The sequence below is a fragment of the Zeugodacus cucurbitae genome, chromosome 6 (assembly GCF_028554725.1).
Source record: "Zeugodacus cucurbitae isolate PBARC_wt_2022May chromosome 6, idZeuCucr1.2, whole genome shotgun sequence".
NCBI lineage: Eukaryota > Metazoa > Arthropoda > Insecta > Diptera > Tephritidae > Zeugodacus > Zeugodacus cucurbitae.
This window is the reverse complement of record NC_071671.1, coordinates 7,687,616-7,707,835: the sequence shown is the minus strand read 5'-3', so window position 1 is coordinate 7,707,835 and position 20,220 is coordinate 7,687,616. Positions and strand designations below refer to the sequence as shown.

Genomic DNA, 20,220 nt, shown 5'->3' with positions numbered 1-20,220 from the left:
TACATATGTACATATGTATATAAATATATTTGGCACGTGCAGCAAAACGTAATTTTTCACACAATTTCCGCAAGCATTTAATTGCATCATTAAAGAATATTATAAAAAATAATTAAAAAGAATGTGAAATTATAAAAATAATTATTTGACAATTAAGAATTAATTAATTAATTTCATTTTTTCATATATAATATATGTGACATAAGTATTACAAAGTTTGCGGGAAATAAAAATAATAATTTCATAGATTTTCCTCGTAAGATATTATTAAATACAGTAGAACTTTCATAACTCGAACTCATATAACACGAAGTTCTCCATAATTCGAACTCTTGAATTGGCAATAGAAGTCAAATTTCATACACATTACCTTCCCTAACTCAAAGTCGCTCTAACTTGAAGTGTTTTTGTGGATTTTTGCTGTTACGAGTTATGGAAGTTCAACTGTATATATTTTTTCAATACTTTATTTTTTTTAACAAAAAAAATTTTTTTTTTTCATAACAAAAGTTCATAAAATATTCACTCCTATATGATCATTAGGCATATAAATCGCTGTCATTTACATAATAAACTTATATATGTATGTATGCATGTTTGGTTACCCATCCTAGCTAATCAACTAACGCCTTTCCAATTAACATTTTCACCTATACTAGTGTGTGTGATCTATTATAAAGCACTTAAGTAAACGCTTCACTTAACTAGGCAATTGCTTTGAAGCTTTTGTATATGCCTTAATCAACTATATATAGGAGATACATACAAATAATAACATTTCCTGCGCTAACAAGCATTTGTATTGGACTAAAATCTTGACACTTACTAGTTTGTTAATAATAATGATTGTTTATACTGGACAGAAGGAAATAAACTTGAACTGCAATGACCTTTCACCTTCGTTTGTACGCGCAGATATGTGTGTAGTAGAAGATTTTACATATATAAATTAATAGAAATCATATAAGCAGAATATTGCTACTATTATAAGGTGTATGAGAGCATAATTACGTAGATTTTATTTATAGCTTTGTTTATTTGTTAATTAACTAATTTATTTTTACAATTGATTTTTTGTTTTACAAAAAATACATTATTTTTATGTAATATTATAGTTGGAGTTGGCACCTGCGCATACTTTTAGTCATGCTGGAGTGTAATATTCAAGATTTTTAGCAGTACTGCTGTAATAGTTCCTCAACATTTCATACCGCAAGGCGCACTGGCACAGGAGGTAAGAGAAGAGTGAGTCAGCCAAGAACGAATGGACGCAAAAACTCTGGCGAATTATATCATCCTCAGTGGTACACCTTGAAAATATACTTTTTATTTATTTCTGCATGCGCGTAATACACGTCATAAGCATTGGTTAACTCTTTATTATTATAGATATTCCAGCGCTGGATATTGAAGCAACACGTCAGCATAAAACGTATGCAGTTCTTCATAAATCATGATAAGTAAATCCTTACGACTTAAGCACTTTAGAAATGTATCAATTAATATATTTTGTACTTCTAGTTGCCAGGACTGCAACCATAAACCACAGTTTCTAGATATGTATCATCCAGCCATAATTGCAGGACGTTGCAGCTTCCATCTCCAATATTTCACATAGTAGCGGTCAAATCTTCATCTAATAACTTGCAGCATTCATTGTTGATATAAATAATTGTTGTAAATTGATTAATTTATTTAAAATAATGTATTTTTTGTACTTTAACATAAAAAGTTTGCAATAAACTCCAAAAGCGCTCCTATTGGTTGTTCAGTTTGTTTATTATTGTTTTGTTGTTTGCTAAACAGCTGTTTGTATAGCGGCGCCAACAAAACTGGTGATGCCACACTGTAAAAACGCAGGTCGATAAGGCAGTGCAAAATTAAATACGTTGATTAAAACGCAATAGTGCATTAAATCAATAAATAAAAAGTAGTTTACGATACAAAATATCATAAACTATACTATTTTATAAAAATTTAAAACAATTATGCCTGATTTTTAACCAAAATGTATTAATTAAATCGTGCATACAAACTAACCTAACCATCTGGCAACATGATTTTCAGCCGCCACTCAAAATGCCAGCAACATGTGGCTGGCAACTTTGTTGCGACAGCAGCCTCCTGCACGATTATGGGTGCCTGGTAGAAAGCGACAAATGTGACACACGGCGCAAATTTTTATTTTTCCCGCAGCGGACAGCGACGTCGACTATGCAGCGCGCAGGAGTGTGTGAAATGGGCAGAATGCATGTGTGCGTGCATAATACGTGCAAATGGGGTATGATAACAGATTTTTAATGGATTTGGGAAATTTTAATGAAATTATTTTATTTTTCGCATATGATTTGAAAATTCATTAAATAAAATAAATAAATTTTTGAAATCAAATAAATTTGTTGTATACGTTGCATGGATAAAGACCCCCGAAATACTTACTTTTGACTGAATTTCCGTTTAATTTATGACCTGTTGATATTCTGTATGATATTAGTAGGGTTAGGTTATTTTTTGTTAAAAAAATATTTTAAGTAATTTTTTTTTAAATTTTTTATTAAGGTAATTTGAAGGTAATAATTTATAGAATTTGTATTAGAAGCAGGTTTAGTGCTGTAAGAAGTTGTATATGTTAAAATTTAGAGCTAATGGTTTGAAAATATAATTATGCAGAAAAATAATTATGAATTCGAATATAAATTAAAATGTGATAAAATATAGTTAAAATACAAATTAACTTATTTTAGTTTTAGAAATAAAATAAATTAAATATTTAAATAAATAAGTGGAAGAAAAATTATAAATTAAAAATAATAATAAATAAAAAAATTGTGAATTGTAAATAAATATTTGTGAACACAAAAATAGAATATGAATACTTATATAATGGAAATAAATAATAATAAAAATATACATATTTATTTAAAAATATTTTCATTATAATAACTGTGCTATAAAATATATTATACTAAAATTAATAAATGTCTTTTTTTTCCAATAATAAAAATAAATAATTGTTTAGTTAATTTTCTCAATTTGAGGAAAAACGAAAACGAACAGTTCTTGACAAACATTTAGTAACGGGTGATTTTTTTGAGGTTAGGATTTTCATGCATTAGTATTTGACAGATCACGTGGGATTTCAGACATGGTGTCAAAGAGAAAGATGCTCAGTATGCTTTGACATTTCATCATGAATAGACTTACTAACGAGCAACGCTTGCAAATCATTGAATTTTATTACCAAAATCAGTGTTCGGTTCGAAATGTGAAAATCCGCTTTTTTATCGACAAATTTTGTTCAGCGATGAGGCTCATTTCTGGTTGAATGGCTACGTAAATAAGCAAAATTGCCGCATTTGGGGTGAAGAGCAACCAGAAGCCGTTCAAGAACTGCCCATGCATCCCGAAAAATGCACTGTTTGGTGTGGTTTGTACGCTGGTGGAATCATTGGACCGTATTTTTTCAAAGATGCTGTTGGACGCAACGTTACGGTGAATGGCGATCGCTATCGTTCGATGCTAACAAACTTTTTGTTGCCAAAAATGGAAGAACTGAACTTGGTTGACATGTGGTTTCAACAAGATGGCGCTACATGCCACACAGCTCGCGATTCTATGGCCATTTTGAGGGAAAACTTCGGAGAACAATTCATCTCAAGAAATGGACCCGTAAGTTGGCCACCAAGATCATGCGATTTAACGCCTTTAGACTATTTTTTGTGGGGCTACGTCAAGTCTAAAGTCTACAGAAATAAGCCAGCAACTATTCCAGCTTTGGAAGACAACATTTCCGAAGAAATTCGGGCTATTCCGGCCGAAATGCTCGAAAAAGTTGCCCAAAATTGGACTTTCCGAATGGACCACCTAAGACGCAGCCGCGGTCAACATTTAAATGAAATTATCTTCAAAAAGTAAATGTCATGAACCAATCTAACGTTTCAAATAAAGAACCGATGAGATTTTGCAAATTTTATGCGTTTTTTTTTTTTAAAAAGTTATCAAGCTCTTAAAAAATCACCCTTTATATAGTTCAAGCGAATACAAATTTCATAAAAATAAATAAAATCATTTCAAGCATTAAGTCATATAATTTTTTTTCCAATTACATATACGTTAATGTATAATAGTTTGAAATTTTTTTTTAAATACATTTAAAATATTATTTTTTTCATTAAAATTTGTATTTTTTAATTTTTTTTATTAAAATAAATAAAAAAAATATATATTTTTTAATAGTGTTAGTATTACATAAAACATTGTTGAATATTAATAATATTATCTTTTCTTCCTTTTTGTGATTATATAAATAAACAAAAAAATATATATTAATTCTTTATATATATATTTTTAATTTTTGCAATATTAAATAAGAAATAAATAACAAAAAATAGAAAACTGTTTACCATTTTTTAATATTTAACAATTGTAATTTTTTAATATTTAATGAAAATAAAGTATTTTTCAATTAAATAATAAATTATTTTGAGTTTTTTCAGGAGATAAAAAAAATTTAATTTTTTTAAACAAAAAAGATTATATAGAAATTTTTTTCTAAACAAGAATAAAATATTTTGAAATTTGTTTCTTAACAAGAAAAAATTGTGATTATATAAATAAACAAAAAATATATATAATAGTTTTTATATATATTTTTTTATATATATTTATTTTTTAATTAAATGAGAAAAAAATTTTTAAAATTTTTGATTAATATTCAACACTTTTGTTTTAATATTTAATGAAAATAAAGAATTTAAAAATTTTTTATTAATAAAATAAAGTACTTTTCAATTATAGTTAAATAACAAATTATTTTGAGTTTTTTAACGAAATAAAATATTTTTTTGCTTTTTTAAACAAAAAAAACTCATATAGACATTTTTTCTAAACAAGAATAAAATATTTTGAAATTAGTTTCTTAACAAGAAAAAATTGTGATTACATAAATAAACAAAAAATATATATAATATTTTTTATATATATTTTTTTATATATATTTATTTTTTAATGAAATGAGAAAAAAATTTGTAAAATTTTTGATTAATATTCAACACTTTTGTTTTAATATTTAATGAAAAAAAAGAATTTTAAATTTTTTTATTAATAAAAAATTATTTTGAGTTTTTTAACGAAATAAAATATTTTTTTGTTTTTTTAAACAAAAAAACTCATATAGACATTTTTTCTAAACAAGAATAAAATATTTTGAAATTAGTTTTTTAACAAGAAAAAATTGTGATTATATAAATAAACAAAAAAAATATATTTTTTTTAATTAAATGAGACAAAAATTAAAAAAAAATGTGTACAATTTTTGATTAATATTCTAGACTCCTTTTAATATTTAATGAAAATAAAGAATTTTACAATTTTTTATAAATAATAAATTATTTTGAGTTTTTTAACGAAATAAAATATTTTTTTGTTTTTTAAACAAAAAAAAATCATATTGAAATTATTTTCTAAACAAGAAAAAATTGTGATTATATAAATAAAAAAATATATATATTTTATTTTTTTTTTAATTAAATGAGAGAAAAATTAAACAAAAAACTGTGTAATTTTTTTTTAATATTTAATGAAAATAAATAATTTTTAAATTTTTTATTAATAATATTTTTTTTTTGCATTTCTTTAATAAACAAAAATTATTTTAATAAATTTTTGGTAACAATTTTTGAAATATTTTGACATATGTTTTTTAAGTTCAATGAATTTTTTAACACTCTACTATATCATTATAAAATTTGCAAAATAAAAAAAAAATATTTTTTTTGCAAAAAAAATTTAATTAATTCATACGCTAAAAGAGAAAGTCGCTTGTTTGTACAAACGCTAATAAGCAGTTATGCGCATGTGTATGCATGTGCATGCGTTTCATATGTAAAAACCATTTGAAAATTAACTAATTAGATTAAGTTAAGCGCAAAGCCATGAAATCAACGACACACACACCTTTTAAGGCAATGCAGTGGAGCGCAAAAAAAAAAACAAAAGCAAAAGCAAACACAAAAAATAAAAAAGCAAAAATTGCAAGCTTTGAAACTTGCAATTGCCCTTTTCTGTCTGCAAAACACTTGTCAATGAGAGTGAAATCTGGATGAAACTGCCGCAAGGCGAGGCAGGCAGCCGAGCAGCCAATACAAGTGCTGGTTATTTGATGCTGCCATACATTTATACATGTGTGTGTGTGTGTTTGTAGCGCTAACCTGTCTTGCATTGTGGGCGCCCAAGTGTACAAACATATTTACAGCTATATTTATATATGACAAACAGACATTTATTGTGATATTGTATATATTATCATATGTAGATATGTGTGTGTTTGTGCACCAGCTCCACATCTCCACCCACACACACACAAACAAGAAAAAAGAAATTGCTTGAAAAATTTTGTGTGTTACCATTTTGGGTAGAATGCCGCCGACAACATTTGCATACACAAATTTCAAATTAATAATGCGTAATAAAGGCAACAACAAGCACAAACACACATACACCTATATGCAAATTGTCGTTTACGGGAAGCGTGTTTGCGCGCGATTTCATCCGTTGCATGTAGGTAGGTATCTATCGACATACTCGTCTTGTGATCTCTCGTACGGGATGAGCATGATAAGCGGTAGGCGCATGCGCAAGTCAGCAAGCGTACACAGCCAGCGGAGCATGCTAATTGCGATCACAATGAATGTGAGTGTGCGCACGACAATAATAATAATAATTCATAATCGATAAAAATAATGTCATAAAATTTCTAAGTTCTGAATAAGCCACAAATGCCAGTTAGAAATACAATTAGCAAAGCAATGGAACGCTTGTGGCGTGATGCAGCCGCATGCAATTAAACTACATATTACATATTAATGTATCTGTGCACAGTAATGCCACAAAAATGTGTAATGTACTTAAATATTTTATCTGAATGTAGGTAGGCATGTGTGTTGGTTTGTATGGAAATGATGTGACTAGTTAACAAAGCGGAATACAAAATGAGGCGTTAAATAGCTAAAAACTGTATGAATGATTGAAAATTATATACAGAAAATAATAATTACAGAAATTCATATTTAAATATAATCTATACTAATATTATAAAGCTGAAGAGTTTGTTTGTTTGTTTGTTTGAACGCGCTAATCTCCGAAACTACTGGTTCGAATTGAATCAGTCTTTTTGTGTTGGATAGTCCATTTACAGAGGAAGGCTATAGACTATATAGCATCACGCTGCGAAAACAGTGGTAAATGTGTAAAAAACGGGGGAAATTATTTATCTTTGAGGGCTTCCGTTCCTTGCGCTGCGAAAGCGGTTCAAGATACACAAAAGTTATGTATACAATGATGGACTAATCATAATAGAAGATAAAATTCATGAGGCTTGCGACAAATCCCTAACTGATTTTGGGCTTCCTGCATCAAAGAAATTATTCGCTTTTGGACCCGTTAGAAGTAGCATTGCGAAAACCATATGATATAATTGAATTAAATGAGTATATTATTTAAAATGAACCAAGATTAGTTAATGACCAGGTGACACTGTATAATGGTGTTCTGTAAAATGTTCGTTTCAATGAAGGAAGATTTTTTTTGGACGCTCCCGGTGGGACCGGCAAGACATTCATTACTATCTTATATTAGCAAAAGTAAGGTCTCAGGGACAGCTAGCCTTAGCAGTAGCGTAGAAGCTCTAGACAGAACTCTTAGAGATCTTAGAAGCTGTGATAAAATCATTGATGGGATTACTGTTATATTTGCTGGGGACTTTCGACAAACTTTACCCGTAATAGGTAGGGGAACTAGAGCAGACATTGTAAAGTCTTACCTTAAAAGTTCTCCATTATGGAAGTTTCATTTTCAAAATAAAATTGGAATTGATCTCGATTTAGGAGTAAGAGTAGGTAACATTGAGGATTTAATATTAAAAGTTTACCCTGACATCAGCGAAATAGAAAATAAAGATCACCAATGGATGTGTCAAAGGGCAATATTGGCGGCGAGAAACAGTAGCGTGGACGAAATTAATGACATAATTTTAAATAAACTTGAAGGAGATATAGTCACATACACATCTATTGATAATGTAATGGATCAAGAAGATGTGGTCCATCACCCACAGGAGTTTCTAAATTCTTTGAACCCAAGTGGCCTTCCTCCACATTCCCTTAAGCTAAAAATAGGCGCCCCCATAATTTTACTTAGAAATCTGAAACCACCTAATTTATGCAACTGGACCCGACTTCAAGTCAAATTTCTTCGCAATAACGTGATCGTTGCAATAGTTTTGACTGGTCCAGCGGTTGGCAAACAGTACTTATACCTCGCACCCCGATGATCCCAAATGATATACCTTTTAATTTTAAACGAATTCAATTTCCCCTTAAGCTATCTTTCGCCGTTACAATTAATAAATGGCAGGGGCAAACATTTAAACACGTGGGGATCGATTTACGCAAAGATTGCTTTTACATGGCCAATTACTATATGTCGCGTTGTCAAGATCAGGTTGCGGAGAAAATCAATATGTTCTTCTGCCACCAGAAAATAAAACAAAAAATATAATTTACGCAGAAGTTCTTTGATAACAGAAATTGACGCGGACGAAGATAAAGACGAAGCCCAAAATCACTATTCCACGCGGACGAAATCGCGGCCACAGCTAGTACAATAATAAACAGCAGAAATATTTGTGCTATTAGCAATTAATTTAAAAAACTTAAAATTAAATATTTAAAAACAATTTTGTATAAAAATAATAACAAAGAGCAAATATTTAGCAATTAATCAATTAATAAATAAACTAAAATTAATTTAAAATATTTTTTAAGATCTTAAGCTAGACATCAGCGATAAGTAATATTAACAATATATAACAACAATATTATATACATATCTCTTTCTTTTTTTTTGTAAATATTAAACAATTATAGAATTTACCTTATAAAAAAATATAACAAAGTAGAAAAAAAAAATTAAAAATTAATAAAATAAAATAAAATGTAAAAATTAAATTGAAAACAATTCTTTGAAACTATATTATAAATAAATTGAAAATTGGGAGGTATTTTACATATTATATAAAAATATTATCTTAAGAAATATGTTTACATATATGTATATTATTATTATTTTTATTTTTTTTTTCATGTTCATATAATTATGAAAGCAAATGCATCAAATGTAACTCAAATAAAAAAATAATAATGTAGGAAATAAATTAAAAAATAAATTCGAAAAATTTCATAAATTTAAAAAAATAAAAAATGCTGTTAATATTTAATAATATGTAAAAAAAAGCTTTAGAAGCAAAAAAAAAGCGTTTTTTAGCAATTTTTTTTGAAAGGGAAGGAAATGATTGCGGTAAACGTAATTTTAAGACGATAGTGTACTATATTTAAGGCTTAAAAAACAATATTTATTATTAAAATATATTGAAATGTTTTCAAAGTTGTAAGTATTTAACTGGAGCGCCTGGATTCTGCACTTGTAAATGCGATTGTCGTGCGATGCATCTGAAACAGTCGAACCAAATTTTTTTTTTAATTTTTATAAGTTTCTTTTCTTTATGAACTAAAAAAATACCAAAGAAGTTATAAAATTCCAAATTTTTTCGAAGTTTGAAAAAAAAATTCACTTTTTTAAGAAAAAAAAAAATTGACTTTAAGTTGCAAAACAAGTAGTTTAAATAATACTTTTGTCCAACTTTTTTAGTTCAAATAGAAGATAATTTAATACTGAAGCTAGATCACTTTGGTTTTTTTTCGATCGGGCATATAATCTTTTTGCTATCGCCGGCACCGTTTTCTAACACTTGTGAAAATGAAAACTCGAGAAAACGCGCTTTAAGGTTTTCGGAGAGCAAACGCACTTGCTCGACGCTCGACCACTAAAACTGCTCTAGCTTCGAAAATATGTCGAATTGGCCTCTGGAATTTTAAAGACATATTCTTGGATAGTTTTGGAAGAGATTTAAAACAAAACAAAAAAATCGATTTTTTGAAGCCTGTAAAACAGATTACTGCCTTAAGGAAAAAATAAAAATAGTATATTTTAACGAACTGTTCTTGACAAGCATAGCGTATAGTTAAAACAAATAGAATTTAATAATTATACAAATTATTTCAAGCATTAAGCCATTACTTTTTTTTCTAATTGTATGTTTATGTAATTTGAATAGCTCTTAGTAAATTAAAAATGTTAATTTTTCCATAAAATATAACTTAAATAAAAAAATAATAATAATAAATACCGTAGGAAATAAATTAAACAAATAAATCACAAAAATTTTATAAATTGAAATTTTTGTTTAAATTAAAAAAATAAAAATAAAGTGTTGTTAATATTTAAAAATATGTAAAAATAAATGTATTACTAATTTAAAAATATATTGGAAACAATAATAGAAACTAAAAAAAAAATTAATAATACACTATTTTAAAGTGTTAAAGTTATCTTAGGTAGATAAGACAATACTTAATAAATACTAAAATAACATATTTTATAATTAAAAAAAATATGAAAATTATTATTAATTAAAAAATAATAAAATAAAATAAAAAATAATAAAATAAAATAAAAAATAATAAAATAAAATAAAAATTAATTAAATAAAATATAATTAATTAAAGAAAATATATTTATTAATTCAAAATAATTATAAAAAAATACTTTCAAAAAAGTTAGGAAACAAAAAGGAAAAATTCTAAATTCTAAATAATATATAATTTAAATGATTTAACATAAAATATGGCACAAAGTTTATATAAAAAAATAATCAAAATTAAAGAAAAAATAATTTTAAGTAAAAAATAAACAAATTAATTAATTAAATACAATTTGAAATGTTAAATATGCTGAAAAAAAAAATAAAAACATAAATTAATTATGTACAAGTGTTTAACACAGCTGATTTCAGGTAGGTAATTTAAGAGCTTAGGGGTAGTCAGGATTTTCATAAAATCAAATTTTCTTTTTGCATTTTCGTTAAGCGTAATATCTAAAAATTATTCTCTGAAAATTTGAAGTTGATCCGATAATTACTTTTCGAGTTATTCGACAAATAGTAAAGAGCTATTCGACAAATCCAAAACGCACGGGTGGAACTTTAAAACGCGTTTTTCTTAAAACCATGTTTTTTGAACTTGATGACAAAACTGTAACTCGAAAACTGCTCAGTAGATTTCAAAGAACTTTATACAGCTTTTAGAAGACATAATACTGGGTATGATTGAAGCCTTTTTTCCAAAAAATTCGATTTTTTAAGACCAATTTTATTGATTTTTTCCTAAAAATATAAAAAAATAATTCCAGAGGCCGCTATTTTGTTACTTAAAAAATAAAGCTTTAATCCGAATCGGTTATCTGTTTATATAACTATTTTTTAATATCCGTTCGATTTTGGATTAATCTACAAAGATTTATGATTGTCACCACAAGGACCTTTTTTTTGAAACTGGGTCAACACAAACAGCTATAACTGTGGAAATTACAATATTTTTTCTTCAAATTTTCATGACTTCAAGTCAAAACATTATTTTTGTGTACTAATGCCATAATATTACTTTCGTAAAATAACATGATTTAATAGCAAAAAATTACTGAAAATTCTCATTTTTTTCGTGTCTCTGACTACCCCTAACCCCTTAAGCTGAAACAATTGAAATTTATAAATGACAGGACAATAAATAATATAATTTTCAAAATTTAGAATTATTAAATTTTTCACAACAAGAAAAAAAATAGAGTCAAATAACACATCGCAAGCTTCAGCTTGTAATATCTTTTATAATATCATAATTATTCATATTTATATTTAAGAAACCAATAAAAGTTTTTTTCTTCATAAAATAAAAAACATGTTAATAAATTAATAAAATTATAAATAAAATGTTAGAGTAATAAAAATTTAAATACAGGCACACTTTGTTATACAAAAAAATAATTTCAGCAGCTTTCAAAAATTACAACGCATTTTCTGTATTTTATATATAGTTGGTATAAATATTTATTTTCATTGAATTTGGCTTCGAAACACAAGCAGAAAGTAACAAAATTGTTTAACAATAACTTTCATATTAAATTTCCTCGTGGTTGTGGCTTACTTTGTTTTACTTTCACCACTCTTTATGCTTTTCACTTTTTTCCACTTATCTCTGAGAATATAATTTAGGAACACTAATGTGCTGTTTGTATGTGTATGTGTGTATATGTATGATTGGCTTAAAAATGAATTTATAACTTTGCAATTCAGTTTTTAAAATTTTATAAATTTTTCTTTAACTCTCTTTAATAGTTTATATTTTAAATTTTTTATTTTTGTTTTTGGGCAAGCATATCAAGTCTTTGTTATCTCATTCAAGCTCTTGCTTTATTGGCAAGCCAGCTAACGCAGCAGCGCCGCTGCTACTGCTACTATTTGTTGTGGAGGCTTTTGATGTCGACTTCAAGTCCTTCATGCGCATATCCTTGGCAGTCTCAGTGTTGGCCACGCGAGTGGTCGGTGACGCCTTCGGTGACTTCAAAGTCTGAGCGGCGTTCGTGGTTAAAGGTATTGAAATGTACTGTTGGCCGCTACCATCTGTGGATGGGTGAGTGGAATAATTAATATTGGTTTTGACATGTCATAAAAAATATAAAAAAAAGTGTTTTGTTAAAAAAAAATATTATTAAAAAAATTAAATCAAAAAAAGCAATTTAAAAAAAATGTCAAAAAAAATGTTTAATTAAAAAAAGTTTAAATTAAAAAAAAAAAAATTAAAATAAAAAAAATTAAAAAAAAAGATTCAAACAAATATTTCAAAAATTAAAACAAAATTACAAGAATTAAAAAAAAAGTTGAAATAATATTACCTTCTTCCGTGTGCAACTGCAAGTGACCCGATTGTATCAATTTCAATAACACATCCTGCGGCAATCCTGTCAAGCCCGTGGGTGGCGCATAGCTGGTGTGGCACTCGGCTGTCGCCAACGCTTGTTGTCGCTCTTGCTGTGCGATATTTGTGTTAGTGTGCTTCAGTTTCGTTTCGCCCACCGTAGCATTGTGTGTCAAATCTTCGGCAATTGCGTAACCAATATTCTTAGTAGTCATTGCCGACGATGTTGAAGCGCCGGTTGTGGCAGCTGCGGCTGCTGCAGTAACTTGTTTACAGTTATCCTGTGTTCTCGCGTCGGTGAGCGCACTATTTTTGACTGCTTGCAATTGCGCAGGTCCCGGCGATTCCGCATCGGATGAGTCGTCCGATTCATTGCCAGACGAGTGGGGTGAACGGTCTTCCTGTAAGTAGAGAGAGAAAGGGAGGTGTAAAGAATCTGATAAAAAATAGTATCTAACAATGTAGAAACAATAAAAAATTAAAAATATAGTAAAATTATAAGTATAGTAAGGTTATTAACAGAAATGATACCGCCGAAGACATGTACTTATGAACCCTATCGGTTATCGTATCGACTTCCGATCGGAACATCAATTCACTAATGACTCCATTACTATTGGTTGAGCAATAGAGAGTATGTTCATTAATATAAGAGTTTGAGTCCTCAACTAAATTCTTGAAATAAAAAGGCCGACTTTGCGAGCTTTTCTGTCTTTCTGTCTTTCTCTTTCCCTTTTTTTTTTAAGAGTGTGAGGTCGTTTTTGACCTATTAGAACCTTGGTAACCTTTGCGAGTCTATCTTTCTTTCGCTTTCCCTTTTTTTCTAATAAAAAACGCATCACGGAAGACAATATGCTGTTTCCGATACTAAAAAGGAATTTAAGAAAAATCTATCAGACATTTGAGGTTGACTTAGAGGTCGTAGAAACCACTAATAGTGAGATAGCAACGAAACGAAGAGTGAGATCAGAATATACCGGACTTCGGATGCGACTGTCTTCCGACAAACACTAAACATCATTCACAGAGGAGCTATTGACACCTTTCTTCTCCCATACCGTGAATGGAGTCAAACCTGGAGTGAAATCAGCAACTATCCCAGACACCAAGCTTGAGTTTGGCTCGCGAAAATAAAAGGGACCCCACCGCAACTTAGTTCTGGATACTGCAGTAGATTAACCTCCTACTTATACAGACTGAACACCGACATACTCAACATATGTCCAGCAACAGGTCCCAGCAGGACACTAACAACCTCTTTGCATGCCCAATTAACCCCACACATCAAACACTTCTTTCACTTTGTTTCGACTTTGTCGAAATCGCTCGTTTCCTGTGCCTTCAGTTAGATGACTTCGATAACAATTAATTTGTGTTGGCCGATTCAGGCAGGTTTGAACCGTTACAACAATAAGCATTAAGTCCTAAAATTTTGCACATTTAGTTGGTCCGAATGAGTTAAGTACTGCTCAATGGGCTTTCTGAATATTATAAAGCTTTCGACTATGATCTACAGATGCTTCTAGTTCTCTCTATCGAGTCATTCGGAGATTAAGAAGCAAATATTATCGATTTTTTTTCATTATGTAACGCCATCTTCTCTGTGAATACGATCCGATTATTCTCAACGCTTCGCCTTGGAAATCTATAGCAATTCAGTTGAGTCATTTACAATCAGTCACATATGACGCCAAAGCCACCTACGAGTGTCGCTAAAAGCTGACTAAAATAGCGAGAAAATGTTTTTTGAAATTAACATTTTTAATATTTTTTTTTTTTTAATTTGAATTTTTCGAAAATTTTTTTTTTGCATTAATTGTTCGAAAATACAAATTAATTAATACGTGCTTTGTTGCAATGTTTTTAGCCGCCCCAAACATGAGCGCTTATTGCGAATATCGGCTAATTACGCACGAAAATCGAACGTCAACAAACAACAACAACAAAAATGGAAACAAATTTTGCAGCGGCGGCAGCGGCGGTTAGCTTATTGGATTTCGTGAATTCGCTGACAGTAATTGAGCTCATAAAGCTTAGATAATTCTTAGACAGTTTACACGGCATTGTCGCCAAAGCTGAGCTGAGTCGAGTCGAGCCGCGAGCTGGACATTTGAATTGGTGAATACATACGGACAAACTAACATATGTTCGGCGATTGCAGCGTTGAAAGGCAAAGCGTGCCGCCAACGCCGCCAAAAATACAATAACAACGCACAATACGCAAAGCACCAAGTGAAGTTAAAGAAAATAGATACACATGGTGAAACAATTGGACAAAGCCATAAAGTGACACACACACAGAAGCTAGCTCAGCGTTGTATTAAGTGTATGCAGAAATGCATTGTGAATTGTGTTGCATGCACCTTCTCGATTTCACGAATACATATTACAGGCGCACAGTTGGACAGACGAACGCCTGGACGGACGGACGGTCGGGTCGTCAGGCCAGCCTTGTAAATACAGCAGGGCGGCGAGCTGTAGCGCGTCAGCATTAGGCAAAAAACTTCTACATCTGCCGCCGTTGATACGAGCTAAGCAAATAATAGTCAAGCGCGGCGAGCCCAGCCCAGCCCAGTGTGAACGCAAGAGCCCACAGCCAGCGGTAGCTCGAGTAAACAGCGCGTCATCGCACATAGTTAGAGCCACCAGTAACGCTTAGCACAAAGGCTAAGTCAAGCGAGCAGCTCGGTCAAGTCAGCCAGCCAGCCGGCAAGCTGACAGACCAAATGCTCAACCAAATGACCAACGAATGAGCAGCAGCAACAGCAACAGCGACTGCGGCAGTGGCAGCAGCAGCGCGCCTTCAACTGTGTCTAAAAGTGCACACAAAGGGATCAGTTTCATTGATGATGGCGCTTTTGCATTACGGCTGGTTGCGCTTTCAATGAATACGCTCACATAAATATGCATACCAGTACATATGCGATCAGAGTACGAGAGTCACCCAGAAAGGTTTACAAATCTGGCAACACCATGAAAATAATTAACAATAAAATTATTGATATATGAGCATATTGCTTCTTGGTGGTTGGTCCGGACGATAATCTCAAGCTAGGTATGAAATTTTATGCTAACAAAAAGAAAATAATATGACTCTCAGAGAACTCTCAAAACATTCAAAACTCGTCTGGCTTTCCGAGAGGATCAAACAGCTAGAACAACCTGCAACGACTCCGAACTGGTTCTTTAGGTCCGGAATAAATCATTCATAACAATGCTCGCTATGGTATTTATAACCTCATGCCTTGTGGTTTAGCGCCTTAGGGGATATCTAAACCTAATTTAGACCAGTTCTGGTCAATTTGCTATTCGATCGTCACCCAAAATTTGTGGCAGAGCGTCATTCTCCTGGCAGGAGCCGAATTAACTCAACCATGGATAAGACAAGTAACTTGATATTGACCGGATCCAAATGTATATGCCGACAAGATCTGTTAACTCAGGGATTTCTTGCTGTCGCTAAAACAATAACAACAGAAACCGTCCGTAGACTCCGCTTTATCGAAACATCTGCATCGCCCACCAAATGCAATGTCAGTCAAGATGATCAGGATTATTTTTTTGCTTTTTCAAGGTCTTCATCCCTATATTAACCTAGAAATAACGGTCTTCTAGCAATCTTACCGATGTCTTAAAGGCTCAGAGCTTATAGGATGTCTTTCAGAAGAACTTAAATTGTAATATGAACTCACGGCTTCCACAACTCCGGTTCTACACACTCGACCAGTGAAACTTCAGATAATGAATGATTTGCAAACCGAAGCTGGATTTCATCATTCGATTGGAATCTGGTCTAAATTGAAGGCAGTCCAAGTATATGGATTTTCGTTTCAACTAACCAATATTTTGGTTCTTATAGACATGATATTCGTAAAGCGCTCTAATATTTTGGGAGATGGTGCTATGTAGTCAATATTTGCTAACATTCTTTTTCAGAAAAAAAGAAGGATTTAAACAAACTTTAAAATCTGTCAACAGTGCTTATCGTACTTCTCCGCCTCCGCTCGTACTTAATATACAATTGGTAGAATACTTATGTATGTGACTATGCGAACTCGAAACAAATATGCAAATTGTATTACGCGCTTGCGATCTTAAATCTAACGCACAATTGTTGCCTGCCAACTGGTACTGTACCCCAGAGTACTATACTGTGTCGCATTGTCTTTGGGGGCGAATGAATTTCATTGCTTTCTTTGTTAGCCATTTTTTGTGTATTTGTTGTTGTTTTTTCTGCCATTTGGGCGGGTGGTGACACGATTCACCAAAACCCCATTTACATATGTACGAGTACATGCGCATTGGCAGTGACTGCTAGTCGAACTTTGCTTCGAACGACCGGCGGCCGCAGTTAGCCAACCGATGTCTTATGATGGTACAGTTGGTTACGTTAAGTGGTGAATTGTAAAGTTAAAATTAAAATTTGTTTTGTTCTTTGAAAAAAATAATCAATGAAGAAGAAAAAGAATTCGATTTAGGGATAGTCAAAAGCAGAGGACTCTGTAGAAAACGCTGAGGAGTATATACTTGATAGATGTAGCGTGGTATGACACGAATAAGGTTGATTCTCATGTCATCATCAGACCTTTTAAATTCTAATGGAGTGTTTACTTCGTTATAATTGATATTAGTTCGAAACCTTGAGGAAATACACTTTACTAATTATCTAAAGTCTAATAAATATTTACATTTTATTTATTATTTCAGGTAGCATAATAAATAGGTTTAGACAAGCTAACACTAATTTTAGTGATTTCAAAAAGTGTTTTGGACACATTGTTATAAATAGTTTTCGTCTAATTGAGAACTGAATTTGTGAAATAGAATATTCGGTTCACTCAACTCACATAATATGTTAGGAGACATGAAGGACGAATACCCTAAGACTAAATTTTACAATTGAAAGTGGATAGCTAGACACTTCAACTATAGATAATTCACTGCAATATGGTTAACCAGACCAGTATTGGTAAAGATCTTCAATCTAAGTGCTTGATATATGAGAATTTAGATTTTATTTATCAGACTTTTGTGAGCTTTAAGCTCTATAAGGAATATAAAAATACACAAATACATATATTCGAAATCGAAAAAGGTCGAAGAAATTTTCAAAATAAGAGTTTGAAAAGCTCCGTTGATTAAAAGCAAAGTGAAGACTTTGAAACTTTCGATAAAAGTGCAAGTATAATAGAAGTCTAAAGAAAATTGTGGTCCCTCGCTTAGATAGATAATTTTAAATATTTAAATTTTAAATAATTTTAAATTTAAAGTTAAATATTTTTGGAGTCTAAATATGAAAGAAATGATACAATAAAACAATTGCTAAAGAAGAAGATGTGGAAAGTGTAAATCATAGCAAGTCTATTAGTAGGGTAAGAAGCTTTCACTCTTCGCGATGAAAGCTCTATGCTTTCATATAAAATGCAACAAATATCATATTCAACACCAAAACTGAGAAAAATATTTACTATTTCAGTGTCGTCGTAGGTGATGCATTCAATATTCATGAGATTTGCCTGTCAATTTTATCAATAAAATATAACTTGAAATAATATAGTCTAAAAATTAAACAAAAAATATATAAAAATAATAAAAAGTGGACTCTTCAATTTAAAAAAAAAATGCTAAAAATTCAAGACATATACAATTGCATACATATACATAATATTATGGATATCAAAGCGATCGTATAACTTTACACTAACACAAATTAATGTATGCTAATTGCTATCATTTGAAATACGAAAATATTTATACTTAGAATCATAAAGGGGCTTAAACAAAACTTTAACAATACATCTTTCATTTGAGGTTATTTTTTTGACCATTTCAGTTTTTTTTTTAACTGGGAAAGAGAGTTCACGGTAAACATGGAAAAGGATGGTTGGCGCAAGGCCAAATATCTATACGGATGGCTCTAAAATGGATGAGAGAGTAGGTGCAGGGATATACTGTCCGGAAGTAGGCATAAAACAACCTTCAAACTGCCGAATCACTGCAGTATATTTAAAGCAGAGGTCTTTGCTATTGGGAAGGCAGCAGAGCTGGCCTCCAACGCACAAGCCCAATACTCTAAAATTAACATCTACGTAGACAGCCAAGCAGCAATCAAGGCAGTAACCTCGTGTCGAATATCGGCCAAAAGTGTCTTGGGCAGCAGGGCAGCGGTGGAGAGGGTCGCCAGGAATATGAGGCTACACTTCTACTGGGTGCCAGGCCATAAAGACATCGAGGGCAACGAAATCGTAGACGGGATTGCCAAGAGTGGTGTACAGCTGTAACCCGGAAACATGATCAACATCGGTAAACCCATGCACATTCTGTATGACGACATAGACAGTTGCATGGCAAGAAAACTAACATCTCGCTGGAAAGATCTACCGGGGTGTAAAACTGCAAAGGTTATGTGCAAAGCGGTAATTAAAAAATACACAAGGTTCCTACTGGAACTCGATGGAAAGGGTTGTAGGACCATGGTTGGCATTCTTACCGGTCACAGCCTAGTAGCGGCACATGCCTATAAAATGGGGCTGTCAGTTCGGGAGGAATACAGAAAATGTCAAGAGCGATATACCAAGGAAACAGTGGAGCATCTCTTGTGCGTTTATTCTGCGTTAGCGAGACAGTGTTTTAGGTACTTAGGGGCCCCACAATACAATAAGCTAGAGGAGATAGCGTTAATGAAGTCTCATAAGCTATTAAAATTCACGTCAGGCGCAGGCATCCTAAACGATGTCTACTACATAAGGAACATGTAAAGGCACTCCATTCTGGTATCGCATAGGACCATAACTGGTCTATGCGTGGCCCGCAGGCCTACCAGACCAACCTAACCTAACTTAGTTTTTTTTAATTGAGTTTCAATTAATATTTTTAATTTATTATTATTTTTTAAGTTTCAGACTCGACTACTATTTATTTTTCAAACTATTTTGCTAACAAGCTTGTGGATAAAAGTATATTTTCATTGATTAATTATTTTATACATGTTCGCCCAAGGAATTATACTGAGAATCAGCCACATCAATTGATATTCATACAATAGTAGAGAGCACAAGTACAATAAAAAAATTAATAATAAACAATTTAATATATTAATAAGAATATGAAGAAAATAATAATAATATAAAATAATAAGAATAATATAAAAATTAAATATTTTTTCGAAAAATATTTATAAGAATGTTAAAAAAATAATAATAATATTAAAAATAAAATATTTTTTGGAAAATATTTCTTTAGTTAAAAATCAATATTTTTTGTACAATTTACTAAAGGCAAAATGGAATCAAAATACTAAAAAAATAATGTTTAACTGTTTTAGCTAAAAACATAGCTCCCACGATACGATAAA

At 30.9% G+C, this 20,220-nt stretch overlaps 2 protein-coding genes across 10 annotated transcripts in view; one reads left to right on the top strand and one right to left on the bottom strand.

Moving 5' to 3' along the window:
• Window positions 1–1,760, top strand: part of LOC105210344 (muscarinic acetylcholine receptor DM1) — a 74,298-nt gene extending 72,538 nt beyond the window's left edge. For 7 of the 9 annotated variants that reach the window (XM_054235152.1, XM_054235154.1, XM_054235153.1 and 4 more), the window contains 3 exons: window positions 1,116–1,304; window positions 1,390–1,460; window positions 1,522–1,760. The gene's annotated coding sequence lies outside the window, so the exon portion shown is untranslated. The remainder of the gene's footprint in view (window positions 1–1,115; window positions 1,305–1,389; window positions 1,461–1,521) is intronic. The other 2 variants (XM_054235160.1, XM_054235158.1) reach the window with 1 other exon arrangement.
• A 9,481-nt stretch (window positions 1,761–11,241) lies between these two features.
• Window positions 11,242–20,220, bottom strand: part of LOC105210343 (serum response factor homolog) — a 52,173-nt gene continuing 43,194 nt past the window's right edge. The window contains exons 3-4 of the mRNA XM_011181228.3: window positions 12,844–13,267; window positions 11,242–12,571 (exon numbers count right to left, since the gene is read on the bottom strand). Of these exons, the coding sequence (XP_011179530.2) occupies window positions 12,345–12,571; window positions 12,844–13,267 (651 nt within the window). The 3' untranslated portion in view covers window positions 11,242–12,344. The remainder of the gene's footprint in view (window positions 12,572–12,843; window positions 13,268–20,220) is intronic.